At 35.5% G+C, this 19,800-nt stretch overlaps 2 protein-coding genes across 2 annotated transcripts in view; both read left to right on the plus strand.

Annotated features, from left to right (window-relative positions):
• Positions 1-14,927, plus strand: part of LOC134264997 (uncharacterized) — a 29,526-nt gene extending 14,599 nt beyond the window's left edge. Inside the window, exons 16-19 of the mRNA XM_062747239.1 lie at positions 7,570-7,621; positions 8,290-8,564; positions 10,909-10,933; positions 14,402-14,927. Coding sequence (XP_062603223.1) covers positions 7,570-7,621; positions 8,290-8,564; positions 10,909-10,933; positions 14,402-14,718 — 669 coding nt within the window. The 3' untranslated portion in view covers positions 14,719-14,927. The remainder of the gene's footprint in view (positions 1-7,569; positions 7,622-8,289; positions 8,565-10,908; positions 10,934-14,401) is intronic.
• A 2,151-nt stretch (positions 14,928-17,078) lies between these two features.
• Positions 17,079-19,349, plus strand: LOC134264996 (uncharacterized). The gene is made up of 2 exons (XM_062747237.1): positions 17,079-18,442; positions 19,184-19,349. The coding sequence occupies exons 1-2, from the start codon at positions 17,079-17,081 to the stop codon at positions 19,347-19,349; spliced, it is 1,530 nt and encodes a 509-aa protein (XP_062603221.1).
• Positions 19,350-19,800: the final 451 nt, after the last annotated feature.

Consider the following 19,800-nt stretch of genomic DNA (forward strand, 5'->3'; position numbering starts at 1 on the left):
TTGCCTAAGTGTTAATAATTCATGATTTACCTGAGTGTTAGTAATTAGTGGTTCACCTTTGTGCTAATTATTGGTAGTTAAGGTAGTGTTAGTCAATTGTGGTTCATCGGAGAATTTACAATTAGTGGTTCAACTGAGTGTTACCATTTGGCTGTTTATAAAAGTGTGTTGAATTTTCTGGTGTACCTACGTGATAAGTAGTTGTGGTTTACATCAGTGTTGATTATTTGTGGTTAGCTGAGTACTGGTGGTGTAAGTTATTAATTGTAAACCTGAGTGTTAATTATTGGTGGATTACCTGAGTGTACTTGATGCTTTATTGTGTTTTAGTCATCAAAGGATTAATTAAGGGTTCATAATGAATTGTAATTTGAGTTTTCCGTCATTCGTGGTTTTCCTGAGTGTTTTTAATCAGTGAATTACCAATTTCTTCAGTTTTAGTAATTGCTGCTTCATCTGAGTGAACGTATTTGGTGGAACGCCTAAGTGTTAGTTGAAAGTTAAGCTCATTGTGACGTTGGCAACTTATGTTAATATGATATAAAATAAATCTTTTATCCAATCAAATGACGTGTTACATCTTAAATTAAATTATTGGTTGAAAACATAAGAAAGTCGTATTAGCTGTTCCCGGATAGTTACTATTTGGTGGTTCACCCTAGTGTTAATTTTTAATTGTTTCCATGAGAGTTAATTATTGGGGGCTCACTTAACTGTAATGATTGTTAAACTAGAGTGTTCGTAAATTTTGGATAACCTTAGTACATGTATTTGTTTGATCGTTAGAAATTGGTGGTTCAGTTGAGTTTAAGTAATTGGCGTGTCAAATACGTGTTAGTTACTGATGGTTCACAAGAGTGTTAGTATTTGGTAGATAACCTTAATGTAAGGTGTGGTTTACCTGAGTGTCAGTTCTTGATGGGCCATATCATTTTTGAGTGTTTATCATTGGAAGTAAATCTAATGGTTCAGGAGATAATTTGGTTTATTAGCAATGTGTTAGTTATCAATTGTTAACATGGAAACGTGTCTTTTGTGGTTATCTGTGATTCATTTGAGTATTTGTATTCAGTAAATCACCTATGTGTTAATAATTGGTAATTCACCTGAATGTAAGTGGTTCTCCTGGTGGTTAAACATACTTTATCTATAACCTCAAAATTAGAAAATCTACAGAAAAGTAATACTAAGGAATATTGGAGAATTTTAAATAACTCGAAGACTAAATGTAAAACGGAAGTCGATATCAAATCAATGTACGATTTTTTGAAAAAAATTAATGAATCTAAAGATGATGAAGAGGATGATAATTATAATGTTAATCTCGATAATAACTCTCCTTTAAATTATCAGATCTCTGCAAATGAAATTTTGCAAGCAGTGGACAAACTAAAAAATAATAAAGCTCCAGGATATGATCAAATCTGTAACGAATTTATAAGAACAACCATATCAAGTTTTTTGCCACTTTATGTTGATATTTTCAATGTGATTTTTGATACTGGTTATGTACCTGAAGAATGGCTCATTGGTATCGTTAAGCCAATATATAAACATAGGTAATCAGAGATTACAGAGCTCACCTCAACGTGTGTTGTCTTTAAGTTAGGCAAATTAAGTCACACAATTAACCATCAAAAAGTGTACATCCAAAAATGCAAAATTTATGCAATTTTGATACTTTGGAATAGACCTATATAAAAACTAAAAACTAGTTCTTCATCATGAAAATGTAATTAAAATCCAGCATCTGAAGCAAGATTGAGAGTTTTCATCCCTTGATGCATCATTTGTGCAACTAGTTTATATAAGCCTTATAGTTTCTTGGTGATAGACTTGCACCCATAACTTTTACGAGGTCTATTATCTGGAAAATGTAGGTCAAATTCAGCATCTGAAGCAAGTCCATTAGTATGCATCCTAAGATGTATCATCCATGCAAGTTTGGTCAACATAGGGCTTAAAGTTACTTGCAAATGAAACCTGTATAAAAAAATTAACCTTTCCACTAATCCAGAAAATGTAGGTCAGATTCAGCATCCGAAGCCAGCCTAGTAGAATGCACCCTTAGATGTACCATCCATGCAAGTTTGGTCATAGGGTTCATAGTACACTGTACCTTGGAATTGAAACCTTCACCAAAAAATTAAACCTGTTCACTCAACCAGAAAATGTAGGTCAGATTCAGCATCCGAAGCAAGGCTGGTAGTATGCATCCTAAGATGTATCATCCATGTAAGTTTGGTCATTATATGTCTCATAGTAACTTGGAATTGAAACCTTCACCAAAAACTTTAACCTGTTCACTCAACTGGAAAATATAGGTCAGATTCAGCATCCGAAGCAAGTCTAGTAGAATACATCCTAAGATGTACCATCCGTGCAAGTTTGGTCATTATAGGGCTCAAAGTATCTTCGAAATGAAACCTTTACCAAAAACTTTAACCTGTTCACTCAACCGGAAAATGTAGGTCAGATTCAGCATCCGAAGCATGGCTGGTAGTATGCATCCTAAGATGTATCATCCATGTAAGTTTGGTCATTATATGTCTCATAGTAACTTGGAAATGAAACCTTCACCAAAAACTTTAACCTGTTCACTCAACCGGAAATTGTAGGTCAGATTCAGCATCCGAAGCAAGTCTAGTAGAATACATCCTAAGATGTACCATCCATGCAAGTTTGGTCATTATAGGGCTCAAAGTATCTTCGAAATGAAACCTTTATCAAAAACTTTAACCTGTTCACTCAACCGGAAATTGTAGGTCAGATTCAGCATCCGAAGCAAGTCTAGTAGAATACATCCTAAGATGTACCATCCATGCAAGTTTGGTCATTATAGGGCTCAAAGTATCTTCGAAATAAAACCTTTATCAAAAACTTTAACCTGTTCACTCAACCGGAAAATGTAGGTCAGATTCAGCATCCGAAGCAAGGCTGGTAGTATGCATTCGAAGATGTATCATCCATGTAAGTTTGGTCATTATATGTCTCATAGTAACTTGGAAATGAAACCTGCACCAAAAACTTTAACCTGTTCACTCAACCGGAAAATGTAGGTCAGATTCAGCATTTGAAGCAAGTCTAGTAGAATACATCATAAGATGTACCATCCATGCAAGTTTGGTCATTATAGGGCTCAAAGTATCTTCGAAATGAAACCTTCACCAAAAACTTTAACCTGTTCACTCAACCGGAAAATGTAGGTCAGATTCAGCATCCGAAGCAAGGCTGGTAGTATGCATCCTAAGATGTATCATCCATGTAAGTTTGGTCAACATAGGGCTTATAGTTACTCGGAAATGAGACCTACACCAAAAACTGCACCAAAAATGTTAACCTGCACCAAAAACATTAACCTGGTCATTCCTTTGCTGAAATTGCAGCATCTGAAACTTTGACTGGTACAATGAAACACACTAGCAACATCTTCCATGCATGTCTAATCAATATAGGACATAGAAGTACTTAAAAAGAAAACTGCTCCAAAAAACTTAACCTTAACCCGGGACGCCAACGCCGACACCGACACCGACGCCGACGCCGACGCCGAGGGTATCACATAAGCTCCCCCCAACTTCGTTGAGGTGAGCTAAAAACAAGGGTGACCCAACTCTTCCTGAAAACTATAGACCAATAACATTGCTTAGCTGTTTAGGAAAAGTTTTTACCAGCATTTTATGTGACCGTTTGAATATTTTTGCTGATGAATTATAACTGATTACTGAAGCTCAAACTGGCTTTAGAAAAGGATATGGTACAATAGATAATATATTGATATTAGATTTTATGTGTAAATTTGTCTTGTTTAGTAAGAAAAAACTTTATTGTGCATTTATTGATTTTAAGCAAGCCTTTGATACGGTATGGCGATCTGGTTTGTGGTCAAAAGTGTTAAAAAGTGGGATAGATGGTAAACGTCTAAGATTTATCAGAAATATGTATAATGGTATAAAATCGATGATATGTATTGACCAAAATACCTCAGTTTTTCATGTGTAATCTTGGGGTAAGGCAGGGGGAAAATTTATCCCCATTTCTTTTTAATTTGTATATTAATGATTTAGAAAATTATTTACTGCAGAATAATATTGATGGGATTAAGAGCTTAAGTGAGAAAATAGAAAATGAAATGCAGATTATGTTTAAATTATTTATACTTTTCTATGCTGACGACACAGATTTACTATCTGATAACCCTGATGACTTACAAAGAGCGTTGAATATTTTTTCTGATTATTGTGACCACTGGAAACTTCAAGTAAATACAGACAAGACTAAGATAGTAATTTTTTTCTAGGGGAAGGATCCCAAAAAACATATTTTTGTACAGAGAAGCACCAATTGAAATTGTGAACGAATTTAAATACTTAGGTGTTATCATGTCCCGTAGTGGTTTTTTCAAAAGTGCCAAAACACACTTAACTAAACAAGCTTCAAAAGCAATGTATGGAGTACTTAGAAAGATAAGGTATTTTAACTTGCCAGTAGATTGTCAAATAGATCTTTTTGACAAAGTTATAAGCCCGATTTTGTTGTACGGGTGTGAAGTTTGGGGCTACGAAAACATAGATATTTTAGAAAAGGTACACTTGAAATTTTTGAAATTTGTTTTGCATGTTAAGTCCAGTACCCCAAGTTGTATGGTGTATGGGGAAACTGGGCGATATCCTTTAATAATACGTATAAAGGTACGAATGATTACTTACTGGGCTAAACTTTTGATGTCACATGAGAGTAAGCTGACATACATAATGTATTGCTTTCTTTATAAACAATTTTCTGACGGATCATTTATGCACCCATGGTTGAAATGCATAAGGGATATCTTGAATTCCTGTGGCCTGTCTTATGTGTGGATAAATCAAAATTTCATTAGTGTTACATGGTTAAAATCTATTGTGAAAGAAACGTTGTTAAATCAATTTTTACAACACTGGCATATTAACATAGAAAATTCACCTAAATGTTTAAATTACAGGATTTTCAAAAACAATTTTGGAAGAGAAATTTACTTAAGTAAACTCCCAAAAGACTTAAGAATTGTATTAACAAAATTTAAAACTTGTAACCACAAACTTCCAGTAGAATCAGGTAGACGGACTAATACTGATAGATCTTTAAGATTATGTAATTTATGTAACAAAAATACTTTGGGGGATGAATTTCACTATATAATGGAGTGTCCATATTTTTTGTCTTTACGGGTTAAACTTATTGATAAGAAGTATTGTCTTCATGTAAATACTTATAAATTTGAGAAAATTATGTCCATCACAAATGTTGATTCACTGTTTAAACTGTCTTTATTAGCTAAAAAGATATTGGCCTGCTTTTAGTAACTATTTAATTGATACTACTCTTCCTCACTTGACTTTGTATTTTGTATATAATTATGTAAATATGTTCCTGTACCTCATATACCATTGTATGGTCTGAGTGTAAATAAACAAACAAGAAATAGGTGGATCACATTTAGTATTAGTAATTGTAAGTTCACCTGAAATGTTATTAAGAATATTTGAAACTTTGCTGGCATTTTACAGAAATTTTATATTCAGGAACTTTTATATTCAGGAACCACTGGACCAGAATGGATGAAACTTTTTTAAGAGCTTCATAACATACTTAAGATTGTCCATATCCTGATCCCTGGGAAAGGGCATGGCCAGAACAGGGGATCATACAAATGTAGTTGGTCATCAATAGTGGTCCCCTTTGTAAATTATTGCCCAATGGCTCAAGTGAGCTTTCTGATCAAAAAGTGTACGTCATCCGTTTGTTTGTCTGTCGTGTTTGGTTAGTTGTCTGTAAACCTATCACATATCTGAATTCTTCTCGAGAACTGGTCAATTTTTAACCAAACTTGCCACAAAGAATTCTTGGGTAAAGGGAATATTAGGGAGACCAAATTAAAGGTTACATCATCTTCAATTTTTTTTTTTTAGAATTTTATTGAATTTCTTGAAAATTTTTTTTAAGAACCACTATGCCAGAATGAATTAAGTGCTTCATAACCAACCTAAAATGTATCAAAATTTTGGACATATCATACCCCCACCCCCTTGGGATAAGGCAGGTCCAGAACAAGGGGTCAAAGTTAAACATAGGAATATATAGGCAGACCTGCCAACCCTTTCGCTTTTCTTGTAATTCTTTCGTTTTTCTTGTTCATATATTACACTATTTAAGGTAATTATCCATACAACGTGAAATGACGCTATATGACGCTATTCTCGTCAGTGACGTTATTACGCCAAATGCGCCCGACGCTTATTCTACCAAAAATGCCTGACGTCGATTTCACTTACCATAAAAGAAAGGTAGCCTACATTAATTTCCATATAAAATAACGTGTTAATTTAAAAAAGAAATCTCTAGTTAGAATATCAAGCAGCAATTTATTTTTACTAGTAATGAAGTTTATAATTTTGAGCTAAATATGTTTAATTCGCCCTAGAAAGTAATATTAAGTGGATCAGCAGATTAAAAAAATAATTAACCCGTTAAACAAGCATATTTTCTCTATAATTCATATGTTAAAAATTTTCTTTTGCTTTTAATTTTAGAAACCTAGCATAAATATCTTAATTACTGCATTTCCGGAATTTCACGAGGCAATGTCTATTTTTAGTAACAATCCTTTCAAAAGGAGGCCCGTTTGATCCCAAAATTTACACAGATCTGGAAAGTACAAATACTTAGTTAAGATTCTGAGAAGTTTCAACGAAACATTTAGGTCCGTTATTTTCATAGCATGGTATGGGTCTTTACCTTAATTCAATTTTACGTTTTCAAGTGTCAGACTTACAATATCGATTATTTGAATAAAGAACTACTTGTGAGTTGAAGTACTTGGTTTCTTAAATAAAATTAATATATTTTTATCAATACAAAAGGAGTATCTTCAGATAATATATATTCAAAATTGTTCCCTTCATGACCGATTGGGGATAATATGGAACACCAACAGGGGGCAAAATTAATAGTAGGAATATATAATTATTATTTAAAAATCTTTATTTAATGAATAACAAGGCCTTGATAAGTCATATTTATATGGAATCATCCTCATAGAGTGCAGATTAAAGGTTGTTCATCATGGCCTCTAAGTATTAGTTATGTGTTGAGTTTAAGTGGATCGAAGTTTTACATAGAAATAAATAAAAGGCTTTAATTTTTTTCTCGGCCATGATAGTACACGTTTAGCTATACCTTTCGCAGATCCTGTAGATTAATTGACTTCTGGGAGGAGGGTGGAACAACAATGGACAGTTGAAGTATTACATATAAATTCACAGGAAACAGCTTGAAAAGATCTCATCTGAAGAACAGCAAATGCATGTACTTATTTAGTCATATTTACATGAAAGTATCCATTTACTCAGTATTATACATATTGATGTTTGAACAAATCATGACACCCCCCACCCCGGCGTTAAGAGTTGGGACATAAAAAATAACAAGTTTTACATAGGAACATAGAAAAAGAATTTGCTTGTAATGAACAGAGGGCCATAGTAACTCAGGTGAGCGTTGTGGGCTTATTGTCTTTGTTGTTTTTCTTAGGAGACTTTCCAGGACCCCGTACATTCCTATACGTGCAAGGCCGACTGTAAAGGTATGCCTTAACCTACTGACAAGACAGATTCCATCTTAAGTTTTAAGAAGGACCTACTTTATAAGTTTCATCTCAAGATTACTCAAGATTAGGAATTTTAAAAGAAGAAGAAAAATAATCGCCGGGAAAGCTCAATGTCACTGCACAGAAAAACAAGTTTAATCTTTTTGTCATACGACTATAATGTCCGCTTTCATTTATGAATACTTTGGCTTGCAATTTATTTCAAATCATTTAAATTGATTATTTTTTTAACAGAAATTAGTTTAATAAGAACATAATTTCAGATGTATTTCGACAAAACAAACCTAGTAATTTTAGAGGCCATGAGATTTCAGATAAAGATTAAAACGTCAGATCACATTGATGTTCATGGCCTCATCAGTTGAGATACATATACCTCAAGGTTGTCCGCAAGAGTTTGATTTAAAATAAAAGTTTGAGGAAGAGCAAATAACGAATATCTGCTTTTCAAGTTAATCTAGTTTCATCTTTTCATTAAATTCCATTCTAAAGGTGCAGTATAGTTGTACGAGAACAAATACTTTCAAATCTTTCATATTTTTGAAAATATTCCAAGGTCGAATTAATTATCATATAGTTCTCAGACCCATTGTTTATTTCACTACTAAGAAGTAATACTGGATTATATGACAATGCTTATTTAGGATTAAAGGAATACCTCTTGACAAAGACCCCGTCAGATCAGCTGATAGGACGACTGGCCCGGCGCCTCGATCCCAAGGTTCTCCCCTCCATCTCACAAAGACTAGGCTTGAGTCAGACAGAGATCCGGCGTGTCCGGGACCAGACTGTGGGGACGTCAGGGTGGCGGAGGTCGTTCTACACTCTGAGGGCCGCCATACAGGAGCAGGCCCGGACTCTTGGTCAGCTACAGGCGGCAATCATCGCGGAGGGAGCCGGGGAACACATACTTTGTCAGGTAGACTTTGCACTGTAGATTTTTGATCTGTCTTTTTTCGAATCTATAATTTAAGAATCTCTAAATCTGAAACACAAATTCTTTTCAAGTATATCTTAAACGAAAATGTCATTGCATATTTATTTCTTACCTGATATTGTTATTACAAATACTATTATAATACTATATAAATATTATATCACACGATATTTTTCTATACGTTCTTCTTCCTTCAAATGTGTATTTGCCCTCTCCCAACTCAGAGTAAAATTACTGGGTCGGTAGGTAGGTGAGAAAGTATTTTCCCCAAAAAATTTCAACATATTTGTTGACGGGATAAGAGGAATAAAACGAAAACAAGTTAATTTAGAGAATATGTACGTGTTCCCTGCTTAAGGAAAAAAGGAAGAGCATGCGTGGATCCAGAAAGGTCCCGGGTCACTTTAAGAAGGGCAGGCGGAGCCATAGGAGGTTGTGGTATGAAATTTAATTGCAAAATCTCCAAAGCATTTTGAGATATCGACTGGAAATGAAAGTTTTATACACACAAAGAATGTATGAATTTATGACCTTGACCTTTCGACTTCAAAATAAGGGGTCTTAATGAATAAAGTTATTCATTAAAACAATAATGAATAATTTTGAAGAAATACTGTGGGTAAGTATACATTACTTTGTGAATACAGAGATACATTCGTGAGCATTTTATTTTCTAGTACTCACTCTTGATTTTATGAACGTGAAGGTCACGCTACCTTCAGAACTTTTTTAAAAAAGTATTGTGTTTTAATTTCCAATGTCTTGTTAATATGTGTTTACCTATGTAAATTTGGTAGACGGATTTCATAGTATATGATTTGTGAAACTTTGGAAATACTCAATATTAGAGTTGTAATAGCATTCTGTCTGAAGGACAGTCAACGATTAGAATATTTCTTTTGTACACTCAGTATGAATTATTTTCAAAATACCCCCATTGTGTAAAATACACAAAGAACTACAGATAATACAGAGTTCTCCTGTCAATATGCGTGGTTTTTTCTAAAGTAATAAAGGTTGTAATTCCTGATTAGAGAGGCAGAAGAAATATCTATTGCTTCTCAGTAAATGTCAGGTAACGTCAATATCCACCCTATCAAATGAACCGTTCTAGGATATTGAAATTTTGAATAAATATATACCAATTTCAGATCAAAGCTAAAAGCGGTATTGAATTTAGTGCATTTAGTCGGGCGACTTTAACCTTGTTGTTGATAATGGAGTTTATCAAATATGGATAAACCTGGTTATTTCGCGCAGCTTAGTTTTTTACATATGCTAAGATCGATAACTCCTAATCATTACGTTCATAATTCATCGGGTTCGGTGCTCAAAAATATTTGTTGAATGCGCATGTCTTCTAGAATATTCCTTTCTATTCCGTAATTTGAGTGAAGCAGACGCACAAAATTTTTAAACGTCTTGTTATTCCCTCTGTATTCACAACATACAAATTTTTCATCAGCATTCTACATGCATTTTGCTGTTCGTTTTTTTCAACAAAGTTTTTTTTTTTTTTTTTTTTTTTTTTTAACATTAGAATGACTTTGTTGGTTGATTGTTGTCATTCAAAGTCCCTCTCAAATATGTTTCACTCTTATAGAGACTCCACTTTTGCTGGTGGAGAGCTACAGACTTTGTCCTATACTCGGCACTCAGGATTATTGAGCAGTGAGGGATTTTTTTCGTGCCAACTACTGTGACATGTGACCTCGGCTCATACGGTCTTATCCGAAGGACCGGTCTTTACGTCCCCTAATGGATTCGAACCTGAATAAATATAAGTATCAGATCCTTACTCCGCGACTTTTGAGCAGACGATCTAATCACTGCGCTATGTGCGCGACTTGGATGAATTTGTACATCTGAAATAAGACTTTTCTTGGGGAGTTACTGTAATTTTGGGACAACCCTCATATAAAGTTTATAAAGCCTCAGTATTAAAGCCTTGTTGTCTTTCCAAAGTTGTTTTTATACAAATTTTCACTATGGACTATTCCGTCTGTCTGATCATTAGGACTAACGGAAGCTGACCAGTGGGGAGAGGAAGCTTACTCCACCCTGGCACCTGATTCAACCTCTAGAGTCCGTATTTTATGCCATTCAAGATGATAATATTATTAGTAGGGCTTTTACAGATTTGTCACTTTTCCTTATCTTCCCTTATTTCATGAACATAGATTGACAAATCTTTACCTTCTTTTTATAGCCTACGTTTAGTTTCTAAACAATTGTCTTTTTTCAGATTATTTTTTAGGGATTAATTGAAAGCTTTGTGTTTATCCAACATCATCAAGTTGAGAACTACTTTTTGGTTCTGTTTCAGGGATTACAGGTGGACCATGACACGGGTGAGTAATATTCACTTATAGGCGGGAAAATTTATTCAACAGCATCTCTTAATCATTAGCTTTATTAACAAATTATTTGAATTTGTATAGTTATAGGAAATTACAATGTATTAATACCTTGCATGATATTAACAAACTAGAAATATGTCCATAGGACATGAATGCCCCGCCGAGGATATATTAGTAAAGCAACATGAAAATTTGTATGTGTATGAAATTTGATCAGTTTGGTTCAGGTAGGGCTTATAGTTACTTGGGAATGAAAATGTAGGTCAGATCCAGCATCCGAAGCAAGTCTGGTAGTGTCCATCCCTAGATGAATGAAAATATAGGTCAGATCCAGCATCTGAAGCAAGTCTGGTAGTGTCCATCCCTAGCTGCATCATCCATGCAAGTTTGGTTCAGGTAGGGCTTATAGTTACTTGGGAATGAAAATATAGGTCAGATCCAGCATCCAAAGCAAGTCTGGTAGTGTCCATCCCTAGATGCATCATCCAAGCAAGTTTGGTTCAGGTAGGACTTATAGTTACTTGGGAATAAAAATCTAGGTCAGATCCAGCATCCGAAGCAAGTCTGGTAGTGCTCATCCCTAGATGCATCATCCATGCAAGTTTGGTTCAGGTAGGACTTATAGTTACTTGGGAATGAAAATGTATGTCAGATTCAGCATCCGAAGCAAGTCTGGTAGTGTCCATCCCTAGATGAATGAAAATATAGGTCAGATCCAGCATCTGAAGCAAGTCTGGTAGTGTCCATCCCTAGCTGCATCATCCATGCAAGTTTGGTTCAGGCAGGGCTTATAGTTACTTGGGAATGAAAATATAGGTCAGATCCGGCATCCGAAGCAAGTCTGGTAGTGTCCATCCCTAGATGCATCATCCAAGCAAGTTTGGTTCAGGTAGGACTTATAGTTACTTGGGAATGAAAATCTAGGTCAGATCCAGCATCCGAAGCAAGTCTGGTAGTGTTCATCCCTAGATGCATCATCCATGCAAGTTTGGTTCAGGTAGGACTTATAGTTACTTGGGAATGAAAATGTATGTCAGATTCAGCATCCGAAGCAAGTCTGGTAGTGTCCATCCCTAGATGAATGAAAATATAGGTCAGATCCAGCATCTGAAGCAAGTCTGGTAGTGTCCATCCCTAGCTGCATCATCCATGCAAGTTTGGTTCAGGCAGGGCTTATAGTTACTTGGGAATGAAAATATAGGTCAGATCCAGCATCCAAAGCAAGTCTGGTAGTGTCCATCCCTAGATGCATCATCCATGCAAGTTTGGTTCAGGTAGGACTTATAGTTACTTGGGAATGAAAATATAGGTCAGATCCAGCATCCGAAGCAAGTCTGGTAGTGTTCATCCCTAGATGCATCATCCATGCAAGTTTGGTTCAGGTAGGACTTATAGTTACTTGGGAATGAAAATGTAGGTCAGATTCAGCATCCGAAGCAAGTCTGGTAGTGTCCATCCCTAGATGAATGAAAATATAGGTCAGATCCAGCATCTGAAGCAAGTCTGGTAGTGTCCATCCCTAGCTGCATCATCCATGCAAGTTTGGTTCAGGCAGGGCTTATAGTTACTTGGGAATGAAAATATAGGTCAGATCCGGCATCCGAAGCAAGTCTGGTAGTGTCCATCCCTAGATGCATCATCCAAGCAAGTTTGGTTTGACTTATAGTTACTTGGGAATGAAAATCTAGGTCAGATCCAGCAGAAGCAAGTCTGGTAGTGTTCATAGTTCCATGCAAGTTTGGTTCAGGGGATAGTTGAATGAAAATGTATGTCAGATTCAGCATCCGAAGCAAGTCTGGTAGTGTCCATCCCTAGATGAATGAAAATATAGGTCAGATCCAGATTCTGAAGCAAGTCTGGTAGTGTCCATCCCTAGCTGCATCATCCATGCAAGTTTGGTTCAGGCAGGGCTTATAGTTACTTGGGAATGAAAATATAGGTCAGATCCAGCATCCAAAGCAAGTCTGGTAGTGTCCATCCCTAGATGCATCATCCATGCAAGTTTGGTTCAGGTAGGACTTATAGTTACTTGAGAATGAAAAAATAAGTCAGATCCAGCATCCGAAGCAAGTCTGGTAGTGTCCATCCTTAGATGCATCATCCATGCAAGTTTGCTTATAGTTCCTTAGGAATGGACCTGCTCCAAAAACTTTAACCAGTTACTGGTAAATGTAGGGAGCATGAAAATGTAGGTTCATCCCTAGATGCATCATCCGTGCAAGTTTGCATCAACATGTAAAGTTTGATAACACCTTCTTGAATGGTATGTTTAAAACTGAGCTAAACACTAATTTAAGAAAAGTGAGGCCAAGGTCAAAGGAAAGGTAACAAGAATAGATATGGGTTACCCCATATCCAAAGATATTCGACTGTTAGATTTAATATGTTTAACATCATCCATGCAAGTTTGGTCTAACAAACAGTACACATAGGCCTGCATTATAGCCTTTCTACACACGTGCAATGGAGCTGACGCATCCCGAGCTCGGAGAAACACGTTTTGAGAAGTTACGGTGTCAGACAAAACTTTTCTTTTCTTAATTAGATCATATCATAAAAAAAAACTTTACTTTATATAGGTAACATTTGCACTCATCTTGTGGTAAATGTGGAAAACCTTTTTTGTTTTGAAAATAACTGAAATATACTAATATATTCCAGAAATCTTACATTATTCAAGCTATATATAATGGTATGTCTGGTAGTGTTGGCCACACATACCCTACAGTTTACAGTGTGCAGGGATTGAAAATCATTTAATAATACACACACAGAATGATTAATTTTTTCTTTAAGAACAAAAGTAATTGCATCAACATGTAAAGTTTGATAACTAATTATTCTCTGTTATCTTGAATGGTATGTTTAAAACTGATAGCGTTATTTTTGATTTCTTTAACACTACAACTTTACTCTTATCATGAACAATAAGAAAACTTATCATGATGTAATTAGGCCAAGCTGCCGCTGAATACAGTTATATATCTTGCAAAGATAGTATGCATTGATCGAATATATAGAAAAAATGTTGATGCAGTTGCATAGCTCTCATCAATATCTATCAGCATATGAAGTTTGATGAAAATATCTTGGATAGTTTCTTTGAAACTTAGCTTTGAACAGAGCTAAACGCAAAGTGTGACGGAAGGACAGAAGGACGGAAGACGGACATGACAAACAATGTATGCCCCGGCCATATTCATGGCGGGGCATAATAATAACATGTTTACAATAATTTGAAATTACTATGTATAACAATGCTCTTGAGAAAATCAGATTAGAAATGCTATTGATTGTTTAATCATAGTACGTTTGATTGAATTTCATATAAAATGATTCCTGGAGGCATTTAATCAGTTTGACTTATTTCGTTCTATTAAAGGGGCACACAAGTTTTTAATCAATAGATTTAGAAAGTTAAGATTCTATAACGAGACTGGGGGTTGTCCTTTGTTTTAGGTTTTATCTCGGAGGAATACCTAGATCGAAGTGTGAGCAGACGAGAGCTGGCAGCCATTGGATTAAATATCAACACCGACATTTTTCCACTCGCTGTCGAGCTTGATATTTCTTCACAAGACATCCCGTCTATTCTACAGAGACCAATAGAACGTGACCCCACGTTAAATATCCGGGACGTCTTGTTACAGTGGTACTTGTACTCAGAGTTCAAACCAACATTCCGAGTCCTGGTATCGGCATTTATTGAGGTGGGGCTCGACCTGGAGTATTTAACAAACGCCTTTGATCATAACACAAATAACGATTTGTTTTAACTGTAAGTAAAACATCATGTACATGTGCACTTCGGGACTTGTCAAACAACATCAACGGTTTTAATAATTTTTTTTTTTAAGTTTTTGTTCTGATTATAAATATTGACTTTTTCTCGTCACGGTGTCACATTTTCTTCATATGTTATAAGACATACATGCAATTAAATTAAATTAATTAAATTGAAAAAGTGAACTTCATACATGTACTTTATACTCCCATTTGAATGTAATGATGAAAATCAATACTATAGAGATGTAAATAAAATAATAAACATTAAAGCAGAAGGTGTTTCATCTTAATTAAAGAATCAAACTACTGAATGATATAATTTACCTTTGATGATTAAAGGTGTGATAATGTGATATTTCGCAGTCAGCTAGTCAAAAAAAAAATGGTATTTAGATTATATCAGAATATTCAACACACATCATCAGCCCTCCGGCCGAGAACACTAAAATACATCTACCGCGTCGTAAAATATTTGATTCTTTTTTTATATTTTCAACTAAATTCAATGACGATATATTCTTACAACAAAACAGAAAAAAATGTTTTCCGGATTATAAACTATGCCCTTTTGAGTTTTTAGACAAAATACCGATCCAAATAAAAGTATATTATAACAAGTTTGGCTTTCCAGAAAGCCTGAAATGTCATCTCTTTGGTATCAATAATGTCAAAGAAATAAAACAGAAAGGGAAATATTTTAATGCAATGAATATATGGATTGAAACACCTGAAGTTCCCAAATGACTTATATTCAGCAAACTCCACAGTAAAGTACGCAGTTTCTTTTGGCCGCAGTATATACCGGTATATGGAAAGCATGGACGTCTGCGAGAGCACCCAAGGCGATATTTGGTGAAATTTCATTCTAGCGGTCTTTGTGCTTCTGGGTGTTTACAATTTACTTAAATTCAAATACTTTCCTTGAACTATATTTTCTTAACACAATACGGAATTATCAACAATAATTATTCATTTAAAAGCAGCTAATCATTAAAGTTTGACAGGAATTAATTTAATAAATCCAATTACAGACTAAAAAATTAACATAAGATTAGCGTTGACCACTCTTCATTAATTTTTTGCAGAATCTAATTGTAAGCTTGTTCTTTTGTGCGAGAACCAGTTTTCCCTTCGCGTCAACATATTTATATATAGAAATCACGTCATTGTCAATTCTCCTTGCGTGGCTTACCCATTTAATAAGGCATAGTACTGAGGATAAATATATATACGACACACCGGAACTATAGATATTTATAAGCATCGTACTTCTTTTCTAAATTTTCCTTGGCTTTCAAATAGGCCTAAACCGAAAGTAGATCACACACTCCTAAGCTAGTTCTTCTAAAAGAAAACCAGTTTACAGGCTACTTGGAACTCTGTAAAACATCGAGGACTCCCGAAAGATTAATGGAGGCTTACACTAGGACTTCACTTCCGGCATACAATCTTAATGTGTCATCTCCCGAGGGAGATGACAATGAAACACTGCAGTAGAAATACAGAAAAAATGTGTATCAGTTAGATATTTTGAATCCTTAAGATAGATTATATTATTGGATAAATTGTACATATATAACTGGAATAATGCACTTGTTTATACTTATAACTGTAGTTCATATCTTGAATGTAAATGTTCCAAAAATTATAAAGTAAGTGTTAACCTTAATATCAAATAATATTGGGAAATTATATAATAGCAATAGATTGTTTTTGCATGGTTTGCTCGTTCACAAGTTTCCAATTTAAACATGCTCTCTCTCTCTCTCCCTCTCTTCACAATGTGTAAATATTGATGGACACTCAGAACACAATAAGCCTTAATAAATTCTCAACGGATTTTAAATTTTTGTAATGTATTGATCCATTGTATTCAGTACCAGACAACTGTTCGTCTATCAAATCATAACTATCGGCGTTGAGGAATGGACTTTTTGAAATCATTATCCACCCTTTGACTGTGATTTCTCGCGCTGACATTCCGTTGTCATGGTGGCACGCTGTCAAATTGATGCCCGTGTTGCAGTGTCTCTTTGACAGAGCAGTATGCACCTGACATTGATCTGTTTCTACAGCTTTCATTACTTCAGCAGCATTGACTTGATAAATGTTAGGCTGCATGAAAAAACTCCGGAAATTATCTCATTAGGAAAGTAGAGATTTAATTCTTATACGTCGTACAGTTGTTGCCGTGCGTTATTAATTTGTGAGCTATGTAGCTTTCAGGAATGATGTTAGTGGTTATTTCCCCAGAGACTTCATTGTTGACCATACCTTCTGAAAACCATTGGACTATTGTGACATTACAGTAATCTGAGTGAAAGGTACGCTCTTCTGTAGTATGGATACCATGTCACTAGAACAATGGAACACTTCCTTGTCGCAAAAATTTACGGCCAGCACGATTTTACAGTGCTGCTATCTTGTGATCGGGGTGCTTGGGAATTTATTGGTGATTTCTATGTACAGATTCAAGATGCGGGGCCAAAACGAGGACCGGTTCTTTATCCCCGTACTGGCTGTCGTAGACCTGACTGGGTGTCTCACATCCACCTCGCTCTCCTTGACTAGGAACCTGTTCCCAGTCATGTTTCCAAGTGAAGTTCTTTGTAAACTCTTATTTTTCAGCACCTCCTTGACCATCATTAGTTCTTTACTTCTTTTACTTGTGATCTCTGTACAGCGCTATCAGAAGATCTGTCGGCCGTTCGGCTGGCAGATGACTGGGAGACACAAGTACTGCTGTGTTGCGGTGACTGTGTGCTGTGCCGGACTCTTGTCTGTTCCCGTCATATTTTTGTACGGAAATCACCCAGCACACACAGCCAACATCACGGGCGTTAATTGTGGCGTGGGAACAGGTAAACATGGCGATATAGCTATCTACAACTACATTATCTTGATATTAGAGTGTATAGCCGTTGGTATAATGACTTATCTTTACTTCTTGGTCGGCAAGAGGGTTTTCTACAGCTTTAAAAGTATGAAGAGTTATAAACGTAATTTTTCAATTTCAAAGAACTCCAATGCAGCAGTACACTGCCCTTCAGAAGACGAGAGTTTTATCTCTAGAGAGAGTGCTGAAATTTGTAAAAAGGATGAAGAGAAAATGAAGGAAAATCAACCAGTGATAGAAAATTCAACAGAACTCAAGAAAGAAAACTACAGCCAGGAACCACTTCAAATTCTCGTGTGTAACGCAAGTACTCAAACAATGTCAAGACGCACAACGAAAAAGTCATTGAGCATTGATGCTTGTCCTCAGCATTATGGGATGGATCACAATGACAGAGATCCGCCGGATAACACGGAGTCTTCCGCGGAGGACGCTCCGGTATTTATATGTGATCCCGTGGATCTTCCCACCAAGGCAGCGGAACTCCATACTGTACAGGAAAATGACGCACAGGTAAAAGAACTGTTGGAGAAAAACACGGACAACAGCTGTGTAGAGAGAGCAGAGAATCCGGATATTGTGACGAGGAAACTCAGAAGTCAGAGCGTAGCGTCACTCAGTAACAAGAGAAATCAAAGTGTTCCTTGTTTCAGCAAACATAGAAACCAAAGTATTACGTCTTTTAGTCAAAGTAGAAATCGAAGTGCACCATCTTTTAGTAAGAACAAAAACCAGAGTATAGCATCTTTTAATAAGGATCGGAAAGCGTCAAATGTAGACTCTATTTACAGCAATAAAAACACGTGTACAGCTCATCGGTATACAATAATGTTCATCATTATATCGTTCGTTGCTATTGTAACGTATATTCCTCCGTGGATATTTATCATCATGGAAACACGGGACCACGATTTTTGGAGTGATCTGACATACGGCGAAAGCGTTACCTTTCTTATAATCCGCCGGATATATATTATCAATCACGTCATTAATCCAGTTATATATGGACTTTTTGACGGACGATTCCGGTACACACTCAAGAAAATGCTTTGTCCAAGGATGGATATTACATTATAAGTTTTTGATCATCTGGTTCATTTTACACAAGTAAAATTATCAAAATGAAAAGCAGTTATGATTGAGAACTTGCTTCTTCACGCCCTTTGGCCCAATCTGGGTACAAATCTTCCTCGTTAGAGGACCCAGGGCTACAAAATGTGAAGTGTGTAAAGTTTTTTCTCCAAACTGAACAAAATAACCAAATCTTTTTTTTATTATTATTAATATCAGGAGATCAATTTCTCTCCCCACTGATCCAATTTGGATTAAACTTCTTTCAGACGTGTTCGATAACGGATTTGCAGTAACCTTGAACTAATTTTGTACATCAAATATCATGGTCATTAAAATCTATGTCTATAGATATATTTTTTCGCTTTTTTCTAATCTGACACATATTCCACCTACAGCTGCTTGTTTGTAAAATGTAACTTCGAATGGAATACCTACGTCAGAATCCAATTTGGAAGCTTTTATCAGTATGAGATCTTTGTTGTCAGCATTTTTGTCTTCTTTGGCACAAACTACACCCTAGGATTACCCAAGAGTAAATATGCAAATCAAACGTCAAAGCACATCTTCTGTGATGATCCCTCTGACGAGCACGTTTCCCCTCCCATAAAAAGAGTGCACATAAGTCATGTGAGAAGTGACATTGAGCTATGACTGTACGTCAAAGGTCACTTCAAATAATTCTTCTCAAGAAACGAACATCAATCCCCCAAATCTGATCTAATCGTTGATAAGTTTAGAAGAATGTAAGATTTAAAATGTAATAAATAACAATAGATGACGATTATAAGACTGATTCCTGGACTAGGCTACATTAGTTGTACAAATGTTGCAAAATGTCTGAAATCAAATGTTTTCGAAATACGATTATTTATGAGAAATGAAATTTTTTGTTGAATACTAAGATCACATATTTTTCAAGTAAAAAAAAATGCCCTTTGTAAATACAGTCCTTTGGAAGTCGCTTTCATCATTGTTGGTTGTTGTTGTTTAATATACATAGAAAAAGTGGCCTTTTTTTAATTAAAAAATTACTACAAGCCACATAAAAGTACAAACTTGAGGCAAAAGTCAACTTATTAACTTATTTAATTCAATCATAAAC

Source organism: Saccostrea cucullata, unplaced genomic scaffold, assembly GCF_032062105.1.
Source record: "Saccostrea cucullata isolate Sc308-1 unplaced genomic scaffold, CSIRO_AGI_Scuc_v1 ctg1892, whole genome shotgun sequence".
Classification (NCBI taxonomy): domain Eukaryota; kingdom Metazoa; phylum Mollusca; class Bivalvia; order Ostreida; family Ostreidae; genus Saccostrea; species Saccostrea cuccullata.

Coding starts and splice junctions, on each gene's coding strand:
- LOC134264996 (XM_062747237.1), top strand. CDS start 17,079: ATGTCACTAGAACAATGGAACACTTCCTTGTCGCAAAAATTTACGGCC. Junction 18,443..19,183: donor AACACGTGTACAGCTCATCG/GTATACAATAAT, acceptor CTTTGTTGTCAG/CATTTTTGTCTTCTTTGGCA.